General features: G+C 39.0%; 1 protein-coding gene and 1 long non-coding RNA gene across 6 annotated transcripts in view; both read left to right on the plus strand.

The window, feature by feature from the left end:
- LOC117342844 overlaps window positions 1-16,442 on the plus strand; it is a 28,419-nt gene extending 11,977 nt beyond the window's left edge. For 2 of the 5 annotated variants that reach the window (XM_033905112.1, XM_033905113.1), the window contains exons 2-4: window positions 6,942-7,627; window positions 13,364-13,525; window positions 13,747-16,442. In XM_033905112.1, the coding sequence (XP_033761003.1) occupies window positions 6,999-7,627; window positions 13,364-13,525; window positions 13,747-13,909 (954 nt within the window). In that variant the 5' untranslated portion in view covers window positions 6,942-6,998 and the 3' untranslated portion in view covers window positions 13,910-16,442. Of the gene's footprint in view, window positions 1-5,635; window positions 5,733-5,918; window positions 6,042-6,663; window positions 6,776-6,941; window positions 7,628-13,363; window positions 13,526-13,746 lie in introns of those variants that run through there. The other 3 variants (XM_033905115.1, XM_033905114.1, XM_033905116.1) reach the window with 3 other exon arrangements.
- LOC117342847 lies at window positions 7,635-11,621 on the plus strand. The gene is made up of 2 exons (XR_004535912.1): window positions 7,635-9,965; window positions 10,000-11,621. It is a non-coding gene; the product is annotated as an uncharacterized LOC117342847 (long non-coding RNA).
- Window positions 16,443-18,971: the final 2,529 nt, after the last annotated feature.

The raw sequence follows: 18,971 nt of genomic DNA on the forward strand, positions 1-18,971 counted from the left end.
AGGTGACATTTCAACAAAATATTCAGAGATGTATTATCTCCCTCGCGATATTAGGGAACGTCTCCCTCTCCCTGGTTACCTGTAGCTGTACTCTCATTGGACAACGTTTGTACTCTAACACAAGGTATACGTAGTGTATGGAGCCTCACAGATAATTGTCTTTATATACTTAAGTGTTCTCATACTTGTTATCTGGACTCTGAATGTGAGTGGCACCAGAGAAACTTATATACTTGATAGATGGAACGTGTGGTAAGTCTACCGTTTAGTCAGTATCTATGATAATGTCACAGTTATATATCGGCCTGTCGTTACACTGCTCGTTAATGTAACGTGTTGACGGGTTAGGGAGGTTTCCACGTGTATCTAGATAAATCAATGGTCATTTACATGTATAGATGTCCGTGTTCATATGTCTATATTTACATACAGTACATCAATATGTTTATGAACGACATGATCACAGTAATGGACGACCAGGACACGGGAGTGACGTCACGGATGTATTTTACTTGTACGTCATTTCTGGCCTAGATTTCATAAATATTTAACAGAGGAAATCATTGCAGAGTTTTACAATATCAACGGAAAATGTTATATCAAGGAACATAGATGAAACCACTTCGTTATCGATAACGTTGCACACACACCTCTAAAGACTAAAACCAGTATTTATACATGCTTAATTGATGCACGTGGTCATTACTATACTGGGCGCATGTCCGAACCGTAAGGCCTCTCGGTCCTTATCAACGGAATCTCTATGGAGATATGTACAGTGTATATCAGATGGATGGAAAAGTACATGTGTGGGATAAGAATGTGGATATTATGTTTTATACTAAGTCAGCGAAAGAGCTGACCGTCTGTACCGGGTGAAAGAGATTTGTGTACAGATATTTAGTCCAATTATACGTTCTAACACTGGGCTATACACGTGATAACAACATATCGTGGATACCGATATCTCACCATCAACCAGGTGGAACAAATTTAGTGAAAACCGTGAAAAGATTGACCTTCATCTGTATGTCATATACAGGGTTACAGAGATAAATGGAAACCGAAAACAGGAATGTAAAACGTCAGCTGGTAATTGAGGTAAAACCAACTGTAGTATATCAATAAAACCTAGATGATCAAAATACCACAGGGCTATCCGGGGTAGGGCCCCACGGATCCGACAAACTGGACGCTATCCGGGATGTTGCTCCTTGGATCTGACAGACTAGGTGCTATCCGAGGCGTTGCTCCTTGGGTCTGACAGACTAGGCGCTATCCGGGGCGTTGCTCCTTGGGTCTGACAGACTAGGCGCTATCCGGGGCGTTGCTCCTTGGGTCTGACAGACTAGGCGCTATCCGGGGCGTTGCTCCTTGGGTCTGACAGACTAGGCGCTATCCGGGGCGTTGCTCCTTGGGTCTGACAGACTAGGCGCTATCCGGGGTGTTGCTCCTTGGGTCTGACAGACTAGGCGCTATCCGGGGTGTTGCTCCTTGGGTCTGACAGACTAGGCGCTATCCGGGGTGTTGCTCCTTGGGTCTGACAGACTAGGCGCTATCCGGGATGTTGCTCCGTGGGTCTGACAGACTAGGCGCTATCCGGGATGTTGCTCCGTGGGCCTGACAGACTAGGCGCTATCCGGGATGTTGCTCCTTGGGTCTGACAGACTAGGCGCTATCCGGAGCGTTGCTCCATGGGCCCGACAAACTGAATGCTTTCCGGGATGTTGCTCCGTGGGTCTGACAGGCTGAACTCTATCCGGGATGTTGCTCCATGAGTCCATCAGATTAGATTCACTATCCGGGTTGTGGGTCAATGGGGTCCGACAGACTGGACGCTATCCAGAGTGTTGCTCCATCGGTCCGACAAACGGGACGCTTTCCGGGGCTGAGCTCCATTGGCCCGTTAGATTGGATTCGTTATCCGATGTGTTGCTCCATGGGTTTGTCAGATTGGACTCACTATCCGGGACTAGGCTCCATTGGTCCGTCAGATCGGAATCCATATCCGGGCTGTAGCTCCATTGATCCGTCAGATTTGACTCACTGTCCAGGGCTAGGCTCCATTGGTCCGTCATATCGGACTCACTAACCACCATTGGTCCATAAGATTGAACTCACTATCCGGGACTAGGCTTCATTGGTCCGTCAGATCGGAATCACGATTCGGGGTGTAGCTCCATTGGTCCATCAGTATTGATTGAGAGCCTAAGTCCTTTACGGGACCCTATTATTACCACCAATCAGGATCCGTCTAATAAATTAGGAAGTGACTTTAATTACAATATCATGTACAAGGTTTATTAGTGGATTTTATAGTCTCTAGTATTGACACATGCCTGATATAGCATACAGACAAACCATTGAGGTTGGGAATCAGTGAACTCTCTATAGCTGATATTAACTGTCACACAACAGTACTGACTCGTAAGTATGAACCAGAATGGAAAAGTCATGATCAGAAAGACCTGTTTATAACAAAATCAGATGTCAAAACAAATGTTTGCAATAATTCGGTCACTTTGTTTAAGTGTTTGGGTCAGGGTAGTATATTTGTAGTAGCTGGTGGCTACTTCTCTGAGCCACATATGAGATAAATATTTATAAGATAATAACAGCTACGGTTAAGGTGTCTTGGTCACAGCCAGGACAATAGAGAACAGTCGGTGGTCTCATCTTCCCGAAAAACACAAACCGCCCTAGTAGCGAGTCACACAGGTACGCTATATTTCTGTGATTTGCTATTCGTAGTTCATGATGTATTTTTATTGTATCGACAGTGTATTTTTGACTGTATTAACTGTATTACGTATTGGGAAGTTAGTATAGAGTTAAGTACAAGTTGTATATGATGATTTGTTTAGTGAGAAATAGGTCAAAGATAAATCAATGGTTCCTCAGCCACGCCTCCATGGTCGTAATAAAACTATCCGTTGAGTGAAGGTATGCGTGAGTCAGTATACGTGGGATCCTGTGATACGGGGTATCACTTAACGAGGTCTATAACTAGGTTTGTCTGTATACTTCAAAGGCCGCCAAAATATTATTAACATGTTGTAAATTAGCCCCATGGACCTGGTAGACACGGAATCGTAGGGATGTGTAAGTGATTGAGTGGACCATATCTGTATGGGTTTTGCTGACATTAAAAGAATTAATGTTTAGTCTACTATAGGTTTAGTCCAGCTTTAAAACGCTTGTTAATTAAATATCTATAATGACATATAGTGTATTAGCGATCTTTAATTAACGAGGATTTGGTCCCAGACATTATAAATCACGGTTTTTGTATCCAGTCTTGGTGAAACTGACATTAAGTTTGGTTGAGGAGATGCTGTTCGAGGTGTTTCAGTTAGTTTGACTTGTAGGTCATTGTTAGGCCGGTGTGACCTATATATTTCCTTTACGTTGACCTAGATATGACTGGTCAACCATCATTTCTATCACAGCGGGATGTGCTCAAACTACTTCATGCCTGTTACGTACCTCCATAAGTAGAGTTTTTGTATTTCAACTTGTTTAAAACATCAATTAATTAATCACCGGGTCCCCCATTTCGAAACACGGTAGTTAATTCATTGATGACGTAGTTCCTTACGTATTCCACAGAATCACGCGATCTTTTACCGTCCTTAATGACAATACAAAATCAAGCGGTATCGCATTTTTGGAACTTTTCCATGTTGAATGAAATCTAGAGCTTAGCATGAGAACGCCATGCGGTATTACCGTACATGTATAAAACACGTTATCTACAATAAGAACCAGACAGATGAAATAGAGTGTTAGCACTACTTCATTTACTTTAAAAACAATTTAAAACCTGCGAAATTCCTAGTCTCCACTGGAATAACATCGAACTACCACTATGCATTGTGACTGGTGTTCCCGGCACCGACACACAGCATTTCTATAGTAGTAATGTCGGTATAGGGTTCCTGGTCTGTTGTAATTAGATGGTATCACTTGTCTTCTGTTAGTTCTTGTCTATTGACCTTGTCAGGAACCATTTAAATAGCGGTTTATTTCTCTGTCTTTATGTTTACTATGGAACATGTACGAATGTGTGAATTCTCGGCCTCGCAAAGGTCAAATGGGCACACCGGTCCGTTTGAAGGTCGTGCCAAGGGCTCCGAGTCTGCTGATCAGCTGCTTGGCCAGAGTCATCATTTGGACGTGGTTCAGTTACAATTGATGAAAGTACATTCATTGAGAATTTTTGTCAGATTTGACCACATTTTAACTTCCTTCCAGCGCTCTGCTATCTGGTGTGTCTTTGTCCTCGTGAAGAATATAGGTAATGTGATGACCGAACGGGGGTACCCCACGTATGATGGGGCCGCTCTCAATGTGATGACCGTGTCCACGTATGATGGGCCGCTCTCAATGTGATGACCGTGTCCACGTATGATGGGCCGCTCTCAATGTGATGACCGTGTCCACGTATGATGAGCCTCTCTCGATGTGTTGACTGTGTCAACGTATGATGACCCGCTTGTCCACGTATGATGGGCCTCTATCAATGTGATGAACGTGTTCACGTATGGTGGGCCTCTCTGAATTCGATGACCACGTGTAATGACCAGCTTGTTCACGTATGATGGGCCTCTCTGGTTGGCCTCTGTCAATGTGATTACTGTGTACACGTATGTTGGGTCTCTCTCTAGAGTCATTTATAGTGTCGTCACACTGAAATATCACAAGCGGAACATTAAATGGCATGGCATCACAACAGGTCACATACTACAAAAGGTTAAACTAGTTCTTACCCAGCTCATTTATATCTGGACGACGTCGATAAGTGCGGAGAGTATGGGATACTGGGATGGCATTTAACACGAATTAATTAATAAAGATGAGAAAGAACTGGTATTTAAGGGTTTCCAGCGGAGGGAACAAGAGCAGACCCCTGATGCTAGTGGGGTTTGTTGTCACATTAGTCGCCTCTCTAACACATGCACTAGAGTAGATAACATGTATACGTGGATATTATTTTCTCATTTCCTTGCCTGCAGATCTAGTCGGGAGTAACTGCTGTAATGCAGTTTTATGTTCACATTGGAATGTTATTGTACGGAAGCACTTCTGTTGTTAAAGTATACGAGAGCATTATTTATAAAATCTTAAAAGCTCCATTTATCCCCGATTATTTCACTTTAATTAGATATTATCAGTTGATGGATACTTTGAATTAGTTGGGATTTTCTCGGTGTTAATTTTAATATCATAATGCGCTGTAAAGTTGGAACGTTTTTCACTCACATTAACTGTTAAGTGCGTGATGTTATATTTAGTTGTTTTCGTTCGATGAAGTTCATGATAGTCTCAAACCTCAAACTAATTTAATGCTGATACAGAGTGATTGAACCACAGGTACGTACAGGTAAACACGGGATAATATACCTGGACTCTTACTTAAGTGACCATTACCAATGGCCAGGCTGAAGTGGTCATATAATTCTGTATTGTCCGAATGATATACGGTATAGCGTTTTAAAGACTTGTGAAAATGTATCCATTTTATTGTGGGAGTTTTTCGTAAATACATTAGCGTGGGAAAGTACCTAACAGTCCCCCAACACCTTGACTGTCTATACCTGTACAGGTGGGATGACGTCATGTCTGTGTGTAATGACTACCTTGGTACCCGGTTACCTGCCGGGATATCTGATGACATTGCTACACGACATCCTCCACGTGAATTCTGAACTGTGTGGAATTGTCCCAAATAGGTTTGTATTCATACAAGGTTAATTTCGGAGAGGCGGGGCTGCGTGTGTGAGAGTATTTGGGAGTAGATAATTAGGCAGGGCCCGTTATGTAACGAGTACCGCGTTATGTAGGAATTACTTAGCACATGTATACAAAGGAATTTGATAGCAGTCAGGAAAATGGCTTAACTTTCCTGTCGGCGGTTAATGTAAACAGATGGACCAGGGGTCATCCTGCTCTATAGAGTACATACACTAGTAGCGTTTTACCTGGACTGTGCCGATGGACCCTTGGATATGGAATGTATAGTTGGATTTGAGCTGATACATGTTTGTATTTTCACTTTTTTTTGTAACAGTCTGCTGAATCGTCTTTATCATCAGCAACACACACTTTACGTGAATCGTATGAAAACTAATATGATTAGTCATATGCTGATAATCTAGAGATGTAATTTCCTCTGGCACCAACATCAGACCTTAGACATTTTGATTGACAGATGTCTAATGTGGACATCATAACATGTCTGTCTAATTATCAAAGTCTGATATTGGGACCAAAAGAAACCCGGGCCAATACATATCAGACACACATATATCATATATGTGATACATCAGCTTTTGTATATTATCTAGTACGTGTGGCTAAAACATCCGGATCCGCCTCATATATATACGTAATGTTACATGTGCTGTATAATATTCATGGATAATAGGTCATGTACTGTATCTATAACCATCAAGGTATATTTTACATATACATATTTTATAAATGCCGTTAAAATGTTATGTGACATGTAAAACTATATTACTTCCAGCATAACTCTCTTACAAATATTCTAATAATAGTTGTTTTATGTCTGGCGGGCACGTGACTATGTTTGAGTCACAGGTACTTGTGGACAGGATTGTGGTTTTTCATTAAATATGGCGAGGAAGACGAGAACAAATCTCAAAAGTAAGCATCAGATTCGTTCTCCTCCTTGTCGCCATTTTTATGAAAAACACACTCTTGTCCACATGTAACGTGGTGGTCCATTATTTAAACAGACGTGGAGTTCCTGGTTTGTACTGACGTTTAATATTAAGTCATATTTTCAGTTTTATTTGATTTGTCGTCGATACGGGAGAAGGTATACAACAACACCAACAACACGGAGTTGACTGTGGAATTATTGTACATGTATATCGTTTGCTGTACCGTAATATTTCTACGTCATGTAATTGCAGGTTACAGCCAATGATAAGAGGACCGTTTCATCATAACTAAAACACCCCCACTTCACCATGACGACAGAAAACGGGGTGTATACCCCTAGCTCCACACCCAAGCCCCATCCCCGGGTCAAACCCGAGGCAGAGGAATACGCCAACAGAAATCGTGGCGGTATGGATAAATGGTTTGATTATTCACAAAACACGAGTTACGAGTCCCCACGACCCATGGAGCGGTTACGTTCAGATGACGCGAGGCGGAACGCCACAACCAATAAGGGTTGTATGGGTGAACTTCTCGGAGGATACGCCGACCCACCGGCGGAGAGGAAAGTCCATCCCCGGGGCGTCACAGGCGACGCAGCTGAAACGGCCCAGAATAACAAAGGCGGGGCTATGAAAAATTTAATTGCAAACTATGGTAATTTAAGCGTAGAATCTAAACCAGCTCCAAAGGTCAAAGGTGATTACGCGGAAGAATATGCAGAACGGAATCACAATGGTAAAATGGAGACATTGATAAATCATTATGGAACACTCACACCGGAACAACCACCGGCACCCAAGGTTTCGTACGGTGGGGAGGAAGTAGCGGAGAAGTACAAGGGAGCTGGCATGGGACCCCTCCTCAGACAGGAAGAGGAAGCTTACTACCAAGAACCTAAAGTTAGTCGACTTCATCAGGCGTCGGAAGGGCCGGGGTAAGTTACGTATGATTGTATTAACTAGTACATTTATCAGTTTGACCCGTACGTTTTGTTCGTTTAACTAAATTTAAAACGTCACTTCCGGTTACCTTTTCATTCATCCTTTAGTTTGGTAACCGATGACGTCACTTCCGGTTTTGTGTAGTTGTGTTGACCTATGTTATGTGTGCGTTGCGAGCCCTGTGGTCTGTCCACGTTGACAGACGAGGCGTTTTCCTGTGTTCTGTCATTTCCTAGTGTGATGAGTGTAACAATCCTGATACAATTTTGCGTATCTAAAATGGTTAAGATAAAATTTAAAGCTTATCAACGCAGGAATTCTCCAATGTTATCAAAGTAGTTAAATTTGCTTCCTGTAATACGCTCTGCATTTTTATGAATCGTTAAATCAAGACGAGACAGAATGATGACACAGCTTGAATTGACATTCCGCTTACTCTTTATCGTCCAATGTGTGAAATTATCGCCAATCTCTTTCAAGGTAATATTTTTCTCATTGTACATTCCGATCACAGATATTATAAAGATAATCCAATTTTAATTATTAGTTAGCCTGCGTCCAATAAATTCCATTAAATAAGATTCCAACATTTGCATGTCGTCCAAATATTAATCTTGTCGGTAAGATAAGATGGTGCACGTGCAGCACATCTACATGTCGTTTACTGAAAAATCCATTTACGTTGCGCTGCTATCAAGAGATTTTCATTTTAGGTAATGTTTTTTTAAGGAAACACAAAATATTACCAACTCCAAAATATTACCAACTCCAAAGCGTCTTCTCTTTGTGCCTAGCTTATAATGATAATGCCCATCTTCGAATTACAAGGAACGGTCGTGTCTTAATTTAACATCATTGTCACAAATTCCGTGGATTCATGTCTGAATTTCGTTTTTGTCATTCTACATCATTGATCTCATCTTGTTACAATGTCCTAAGAAACCGGGGACGTGTCAGTTCATGGAAAATCGTTTTTTTCCCTGCTTTCCCCCCCGATAATTGATTTTTGTAACGTATTCATCAAGCCAATTACCCAAAAACTAACGGTGTGCAAATATGATGAGTCAATCACAAGGGACCTTATTGAAATAACATCCTAATCCATCACTATAGGGACCTTATTGAAATAACATCCTAATCCATTACTATAGGGACCTTATTGAAATAACATCCTAATCCATTACTATAGGGACCTTATTGAAATAACATCCTAATCCATCACTATAGGGACCTTATTGAAATAACATCCTAATCCATCACTATAGGGACCTTATTGAAATAACATCCTAATCCATTACTATAGGGACCTTATTGAAATAACATCCTAATCCATTACTATAGAGACCTTATTGAAATAACATCCTAATCCATCACTAGGGACCTTATTGAAATAACATCCTAATCCATTACTATAGAGACCTTATTGACATAACATCCTAATCCATTACTATAGGGACCTTATTGAAATAACATCCTAATCCATCACTATAGGGACCTTATTGAAATAACATCCTAATCCATTACTATAGAGACCTTACTGAAATAACATCCTAATCCATCACCATAGGGACCTTATTGAAATAACACCCTAATCCATTACTATAGGGACCTTATTGAAATAACATCCTAATCCATTACTATAGGGACCTTATTGACATAACATCCTAATCCATTACTATAGGGACCTTATTGAAATAACATCCTAATCCATCACTATAGGGACCTTATTGACATAACATCCTAATCCATTACTATAGGGACCTTATTGACATAACACCCTAATCCATTACTATAGGGACCTTATTGAAATAACATCCTAATCCATCACTATAGGGACCTTATTGAAATAACATCCTAATCCATTACTATAGGGACCTTATTGAAATAACATCCTAATCCATCACTATAGGGACCTTATTGAAATAACATCCTAATCCATTCACTATAGCGACCTTATTGAAATAACATCCTAATCCATTACTATAGGTACCTTATTGAAATAACATCCTCCGTGCCATACGCGATGTATATCCGGCATAACTAACATAATTATAAACGTTTCCATAAATACCGCCAATTTAGTTTGTCGACAGGCGTTTAAGTGTGCTGTCAGCAAGATAAATTATGTCTAACGACGTGGACGAAATCTCAAGTCTAATTTGTTATTTCTTGTAAAACAATTTATGTGGTAGATGACATACGTTCTCGGACCTGAGGATTGTTGATGGCGTGCATCCACGTCTCCCCTACGGTATACGATACATTTCGGCTGATTGAACGTTAGGGTTAAATAGTTATATTAAATCAGCACGAGCTTAACATTTAAAACAGGTTGATGAACACACAAGCTCAATATTTAAAATAGAATAAACGTGTCCTATGCTTTCGAAAATCAAAATATTATGTCTATTATTAAAATTTGTATGGTCTTTCTATCGATACATGATTATACTATTATTTTATACATATCGGTGACAGTCGGGAATCCCAATTAAATTCTAATTTTAAAATTTTAAAATTTTAAATCAAATCTTATAATCGGTAAAATCAGCATTTACCCGTATGTTAGTTTTAGTGTAAACTTGGAAATCCTATAGAAAACATAAAGATATATTATTTCAGACTTTTTTTAACCATGAGCTTACCTCGCCCCTGCCTTAATTTAAAAGCTTCAAGCCACAGATACTTCTATGTTCTGATGTTCTCGCGGATTTGATATCCGGTGCTTATATTGGTATATACGATACCGTTATACCGTAAAACATGGTATATAAATAGTGTACTAGCACTTCTCCATGTATATTAGTATAACGACTTACCGTGAAGTCAAACTTTTCCTTGGATTACGTATACACGGCAAACAACTGGATCGGATATCAGTTATACAGATGATTACGGCCGATAAGCTGGGAGTCGACCACTTTATAACCTGATACTGACATCGAGTAGTTAATACATAGTGTTGTGTGGTGTAATGTTAAAACACGATTAACCGTGTAATTGAGAGTAGCTGGGTGATCGGCCTTAGTAGGCCATATCATGATAATATCTATACTTAATAACGTTTAATTGAATATGTTCAATGGTAAATAATTGTCACAAGAAAATGAACACGTTCAGTATGTGGTGAACATAGCCATGCGATAGCTGATTTTAATGAGGTTGTTAAAGAGCTAAACGTGAAATAAGTTGATAGTTGATACTCAGACAACTACATTGTACTTAGCTTAAACGGAAACGAGCCTAACTCAGAGACAACTAGTACATTGTACTTAGCTTAAACGGGAAACGAGAGAAAAATACTTCAGACATGGATGGGAAAACGGCAATGAAATAATCTGTAGACAGGGATGGGAAAACGGCAATGAAACAATATGTAGACAGGGGATGGGAAAACGGCAATGAAACAATATGTAGACGGGGGATGGGAAAACGGCAATGAAACAATCTGTGGACAGGGGATGGGAAAACGGCAATGAAACAATATGTAGACGGGGGATGGGAAAACGGCAATGAAACAATCTGTGGACAGGGGATGGGAAAACGACAATGAAACAATATGTAGACAGGGGATGGGAAAACGGCAATGAAACAATATGTAGACGGGGATGGGAAAACGGCAATGAAACAATATGTAGACGGGGGATGGGAAAACGGCAATGAAACAATATGTAGACGGGGGATGGGAAAACGGCAATGAAACAATCTGTGGACAGGGGATGGGAAAACGGCAATGAAACAATATGTAGACGGGGATGGGAAAACGACAATGAAACAATCTGTGGACAGGGGATGGGAAAACGGCAATGAAACAATATGTAGACGGGGGATGGGAAAACGACAATGAAACAATATGTAGACGGGGATGGGAAAACGGCAATGAAACAATATGTAGACAGGGGATGGGAAAACGACAATGAAACAATCTGTGGACAGGGGATGGGAAAACGGCAATGAAACAATATGTAGACGGGGGATGGGAAAACGACAATGAAACAATCTGTGGACAGGGGATGGGAAAACGGCAATGAAACAATATGTAGACGGGGATGGGAAAACGGCAATGAAACAATATGTAGACGGGGATGGGAAAACGGCAATGAAACAATATGTAGACAGGGGATGGGAAAACGACAATGAAACAATCTGTGGACAGGGGATGGGAAAACGGCAATGAAACAATCTGTGGACAGGGGATGGGAAAACGACAATGAAACAATATGTAGACAGGGGATGGGAAAACGGCAATGAAGCAGTCTTTAGACGGGATGGGAAAACGACAATGAAACAATATGTAGACGGGGGATGGGAAAACGACAATGAAACAATCTGTGGACAGGGGATGGGAAAACGGCAATGAAACAATCTGTGGACAGGGGATGGGAAAACGACAATGAAACAATATGTAGACAGGGGATGGGAAAACGACAATGAAACAATCTGTGGACAGGGGATGGGAAAACGGCAATGAAACAATCTGTGGACAGGGGATGGGAAAACGACAATGAAACAATATGTAGACAGGGGATGGGAAAACGGCAATGAAGCAGTCTTTAGACGGGATGGGAAAACGACAATGAAACAATATGTAGACAGGGGATGGGAAAACGGCAATGAAGCAGTCTTTAGACGGGATGGGAAAACGACAATGAAACAATATGTAGACGGGGGATGGGAAAACGACAATGAAACAATATGTAGACAGGGGATGGGAAAACGACAATGAAACAATATGTAGACAGGGGATGGGAAAACGACAATGAAACAATATGTAGACGGGGGATGGGAAAACGACAATGAAACAATATGTAGACAGGGGATGGGAAAACGACAATGAAACAATATGTAGACGGGGGATGGGAAAACGGCAATGAAGCAGTCTTTAGACGGGATGGGAAAACGACAATGAAACAATATGTAGACGGGGGATGGGAAAACGACAATGAAACAATATGTAGACGGGGGATGGGAAAACGACAATGAAACAATATGTAGACGGGGGATGGGAAAACGACAATGAAACAATATGTAGACGGGGGATGGGAAAACGGCAATGAAACAATATGTATACAGGGGATGGGAAAACGACAATGAAACAATATGTAGACGGGGGATGGGAAAACGACAATGAAACAATATGTAGACAGGGAATGGGAAAACGGCAATGGAACAATCTGTAGACAGGGAATGGGAAAACGGCAATGAAACAATCTGTAGACAGGGAATGGGAAAACGGCAATGAAACAATATGTATACAGGGAATGGGAAAACGGCAATGAAACAATATGTATACAGGGATGGGAAAACGGCAATGAAACAATCTGTAGACAGGGGGATGGGAAAACGGCAATGAAACGATATGTAGACGGGGAATGGGAAAACGGCAATAAAACAATCTGTAGACAGGGATGGGAAAACGGCAATGAAACAATCTTTAGACAGGATGGGAAAACGGCAATGAAACAATCTTTAGTTTAGTCAGAGAATGAGCGAAAGATCATATAGACAAGGGATGAGAAAAGACCAATGAAGCAACCTTTCGCTTAGACAAGGAACGAGAGATGCAGTCTTTAGACAAGGGATGGGAAAAGGGCATTGGAACAACAGTCATGTAGACATGATAAAATACCTTTGTGGGAACTAGTATATAGAGGAACAAAATAGGCCTATACATTTACCAAAACCGGTATCGACAAAAACAGTGAACTAATTATCTTCTCCTTTTGTAGATGGGACGAGAATCCACCGGCATACCGCACGAGACCGGAAGCGGAAGGAATAGCAGAGAAAAATTCAGAGACGTACTCTGACAAATTGATGCGTGGTGAAGTCATGCCTCCAACCGTGAGAACCCCTAAACTGCCCATACACATGCAAGAGTCGGAATCGCCGTAAGTTTGGTTATCAGTTTGTGTACATCAGGGGTCATTTCTGTAGTCTCAGCCCTTATGTTCTACTCTTTTTATTTTGTCGGTAGTCTGGCCGTTCCTTCAAACCAGTAATTAAAATAAGAGTACATTCCAAACATTGCTTCAAAAATGAAATAGAATACATTGGTATTTTACATTTACACAAATGCCTTATATGATATAAATATACTGAATGTTTGCAGACGACCTGTGACGTCACCATTGAGAACAAGACCAGAAGGAATTACCAACTTCCAACGAAACCAGAATGGTTCGGAGATGGCGGCTATTATGAGAGGCGAAAACACGAATTCGTCAGCGCCTAAGAAGATGAATAGAAACCTAGTTCGATCAGAGCTCTGGTGAAACTTTCTCTAGTCATGGCTATTGGACGTTCCAATTAGTAAAATAAGGATAGAGTTATCTGACCATAGGGTTCACACCAGGTGTCGCATGATTGTAACTACGCAACGACGTGTTACGGCACTATTTACAAGGAAAAGAATGTGAGCGGGTTAGGATAACAATTCTGATAAACGTTGTGACGTATGTTTTATGTTCTTTAATATGTGGATGTTTGTGTGAAATTAATAAATACATGCACAAGAATAATGTGAAATTTATTTGAAATGGAAGGTAGGATCTAACAAGTCTTTGTTATTACTGGATTTTCACCTGATGTCCACACTTGGCTTCTATGCAACAATTCTGTCCATTTTTTAGGTAAATTGACATATATACATATTTTTATACCTTTTCCATAGTAATGATCTTTTACATGCTATTTGAACCTATTGCTCAGATATGTTCACCTTGAAAGCACAGAAACGTGTCTTTAGAATGTATTAATCTATATTATTTAAATTTTGGTTCAGATACAGTGTTTCATTTTACACGTTGTAAATTTTATGAATAAATCTCAATATCATGATATAAACCCATAACACATTATCAAACCTTATTAGGACATATGTCTGTTTTTTTTTATTCCCTTTGTGTGAATTTTATATATTAATATGTGTTTTAGTAAACACCAGAAATGGTGAGGAGATCTCCCCTAACACTGTGTAAGGCCAGATAACGATCTGACGAATGGCTAGTTTTATTACACCTTATGATCCATGCTATTGTTTTGTGTATATGTTTTACTGGACGATATGTGTGAGTGAGATAAGTGTTCCTTTGTACATAGTTTTATTTCCTTGGGCTTTATGAAATTTACATTTCCAACAAAACTAACTTAATTCTCACTTTATTAGTGAATCAATCATTTTAAAAACAGAAATATGCAATTAAAACCCGTGATGATGTACCGATTCTAATTAGCAATATTTAATGGAATTTGGCAAAATATTGCATTCCTCATGTGACAGAAATATTTATGTATAATGTGTTGGGTGACGTCAGAGGGGCTTGCATTCTTCATTTTGACTTTTATCTCTGAGAATGTTTTAAGATAAGTCAATTAGAAGACAGGTCCCTGTGAGTAAGGCGAATGATGTGCCTACCTGCCCCTATTGTGTTGGATTATTGTGTTCATATTACTTATAAATACTCTGTAAACCATTGTTGTTGTAAGTATTTGTTATGGTTTTTTTTATTCTGTCAAATATTTTGAGGAGTTCAGACAATAGTATAGTACAATGTAATCATATACTTTCTTGACCATATTTTTCAGAGCAGCATCCAAAAATCGGACATGACAAATTGTCTTTGATATTTTTCACAGAAACACTTAATGCTATTATTGTTGATTTCACAAAAATGTGTATAGTTTGTTATACAGGTAAAAAAGGCCACTTCTATAGTCTGTTTCATAAAATATTTTGACGGTTTCCTGCTGTGATAATTATATAGTTATGATCAGAAACAGTTTGTTTTATGAACCAGACTATAATTAGGTAGAATTATAGCCATTCCCATATCAGGAGGTGCTAAAACCAGAGACATATATACAGATGTATATATGTCTCTGCTAAAACTAACCCACCTTGTCATATTATATTGTAATTTTATACAAATATTCGCCACATTTAACTTCCCGTTATATATATGTTTCTGATTTAAAATTTTTAAAGATAACATATCATTTTGCACGTGCTTGAAAGCATGTGCATAAGGGTATAACAAATTGTCAAAGCGATGCTGGTATTTGTATATCACTATGAAATAGTGATTGATGTGTACTGTTGACCAATGATAGCCGTGGGCCGAGATGATTGGGTCATTTCACCATTGATAGCCGTGGGCCGAGATGATGGGGTCATTTCACCAATGATAGCCATGGACCGAGATGATGGGGTCATTTCACCAATGATAGACCAACAGACCCCTATTTTTTCACACGTGAAAACTCTAAGGTAAAGGAAAGGGGCTATTTTACCTTGAAGATCCTAGAACAAGGGGAAATTGTTTTACCAGTGGTAATGGGTCCAGCGGACTGGAGTTAATATGGGCGGGTTTTGTCGACCTTCCTTAACCTAAGGTAGCCTCTTAACTTAAGGAAAGCCTTATTAGATTATATAAAAAAATCCAATAATGCTTTCATGTAGAAGGTTAAGGAATGTCACAAAACTGGAACCAGATTCGTCATCCTATCTAAAAACTATTCGTCCTTGAAATATGTTGAAAAGAGACAAATTTCGTCCTGGTCTTAGGCTAATCACTGGTATAGTGGGTCGAGTGAGGGCGTTCTCGTGTTGGTGAAGTTTGTGACCGTTACAGATACAAAACATATCATGACAAATTAATCAGATTTAACAGGTATATTTAGGTTAGCACCAGTGTATTTATACGTCATGTATATACAATGTACATAGATAACAATCCGAAATGCTTGTGTAACGTCAGTGTAAGATGTACCACTGAAGGCCAGCCAACGTAATAAATATCGAATTCAGACTGTGTCCTGTGTTTTATTGCTTTAGAAAGTCGGTTCCATGGTGAAGTTATGAATCTCGCAGTCAAGGCTTATTATGTCCCGTTTCTGTGAGGATGGAGATTTTGTGTGAAACTTGCAAGGCAGAAAGAAACTACCCAGAAATACAAATGCATCCAGTTTATATTTATGTTTCATTTAAAAGTGTAACTATATACAAATAATGGTAAAGAGAGTTTGATGTTTTAGAAACAGGGAAGTTCACAGATACATTGTTATGATAGCGCAACGAAAGCCATAGATAACTTTAACTGTTGGAAGTCCATCAGTCAGGCCACAGATGGAAAATAATGAAGTATTACTCTGTGAAAGGGGAGATTCTGAGCCGAGAAACCTTACCGCGTCATTTATGTCTCAAAAACAAAGTGGATCAAGTATTGAACTCTTCGTTCACATTCTAATCTATCAGAATTACCCCCCTTGTTTCACTGTCTGACAGTCGAGTCGAGAATGAGATACTGCAGGTCAATAGACATTACTTACATACCATTTCATCTGGTCTAATTCAGATCTACCAAAATAACCTCCCTTTGTTCACTTGATATATATTTTAAATCAACACGTATAAGAATGTTTCCATCTGTGGCCAAAAGAGAATGGTCGGTAGTTCGACAAAGCATATCCATCAAGTTCAGCACGATCACTAAAACTACATTTGTTTCCGTTGTGTCCTAAAATAGGATGCACGTGAACCAATAAGGAGAACACTGATTAGGTAATCTTATTCTCACTACTAAACATCTGGTGTAAATAATGTCGCACCAAAATACCATTACCAGTTAAAAAAAATTGTGGCATTGACCTTTGGTCACACAACTTTTCTTTGGTCTTTGATTTCATAATTCCTTGATAAAGTACCCATCGGTGAACAATCAAGTAATGTAAAACTGTCGAGTAATGTAAAAACGCTGTCCTATATGAGACGCCGTTTTACTGTTTCCATTTTTGAGCAAAAACTGAAATAAAGAAAATCCAGCAAATTTTCTTACACCCAAATACATTTTTTATATTCTTGATCTGAAAATTTACTTTCTGGCGTCTCGTAGGCAATCGCCTGTTATCATTCTCACTCCACATGGGATTACCGCCACTCACGAAATCCAACTCGATTTTGACATCGGTCACGCGACTTGCCTTGTTTTTATTTTAGCTCCAAATAGAGAGAAAATTCGACCTTGACATTTGACTGGTGACTCGTTTCGATCAATTTTATAACAAATTATTTAACATTATAAAACAAAAACAAACAAAAATCCCAATGACTTTTAAATTGGTTTTAGTTTGGCGATGCCCTATTTAATATTAAGACCAGCTTCGGTTACAATGTCATATAGAAATATCTATCTAATAATCGGCCAGTTTTCCAGTGAATTTGGGGAAGACCCCTAATTTGCCCATGTAATATTTGTGCATGTGTACCTGGTGTGATACTCTCCGGAGCGTTTTTCGTTGGCTGCGACAGTCGGAAATGGATTGTGACGTCATAACATTGACGCCATGAATTGTAAAACGCTGTCTACCTTTGATGAAGACCTCCACATTTTGACTTTAAAACCTGCCAAAGTTTTCATAGTGTGATAAAAATGATCTTAAATTTGTTTTCATTTTATATGAGATTTTATGAAACTCGTCGCGAAGTTTTAACTTTTACTATCAAAGGCAAAATTAAAAACTTATAGACTGATTTCATGAATCCTATAGTTATTATGATAAATAATCCCGTTGATAACAGTGATTAGGTAATTGAGTACAATTTTCTTCATTATGAAGATGAGCTCATACATGTACGTTTACGTCTACAGAAGAACATACATCTAGGTAAGTAGTCTGTAGGAGGTATGCATTCATTTCCTCTAGTTCAATGATAAATGAAGATTGACAACAGTCATTACGTCATAATTACAAATCGTGTTATACCAGATTATAAAACACCACGTAAAACACTTTAATATATACATTAAAGCACATAAATCTCTTAGTACAAAGCGTATTTAGATTTATCAAAGATGACGTGTCTTTATGCTTTTACTTCTCGTCAACACAAAAATGAAAAATGGCATTGATATTGGTTTATTACATGAACCTAATACTCTTAATCATTTTAAGGAAACACGAAAACTGAATACACGTTTGTAGATATCGAATTATACATACGCCACCCAAGAACCCGCACTCTGATATACCAGAAACTTGTACATACATAATATCAGAGACATATATAGTATATTATGTATATATGTCTCTGATAATATGTATGATGCGCCGTTTTGTTTTTTATACCGAGAAATCGATTTTCTGATATCGGGAAAAATCAAACATATTTTCTGTTTGATATATAATTTTTTTTATCTTATATAAAAAATAGATGACATCAAGGCGCCGTTTTAATATTTATTCGCTGTTTTATACCCAAAATTAAAGAAAACAAAACAAAAAATGATTTCTGATAGATCTATCTATCTTTTTTATATAAAAAATGAATAACAGTAA

Source organism: Pecten maximus, chromosome 14 (assembly GCF_902652985.1).
Source record: "Pecten maximus chromosome 14, xPecMax1.1, whole genome shotgun sequence".
Taxonomy (NCBI): domain Eukaryota; kingdom Metazoa; phylum Mollusca; class Bivalvia; order Pectinida; family Pectinidae; genus Pecten; species Pecten maximus.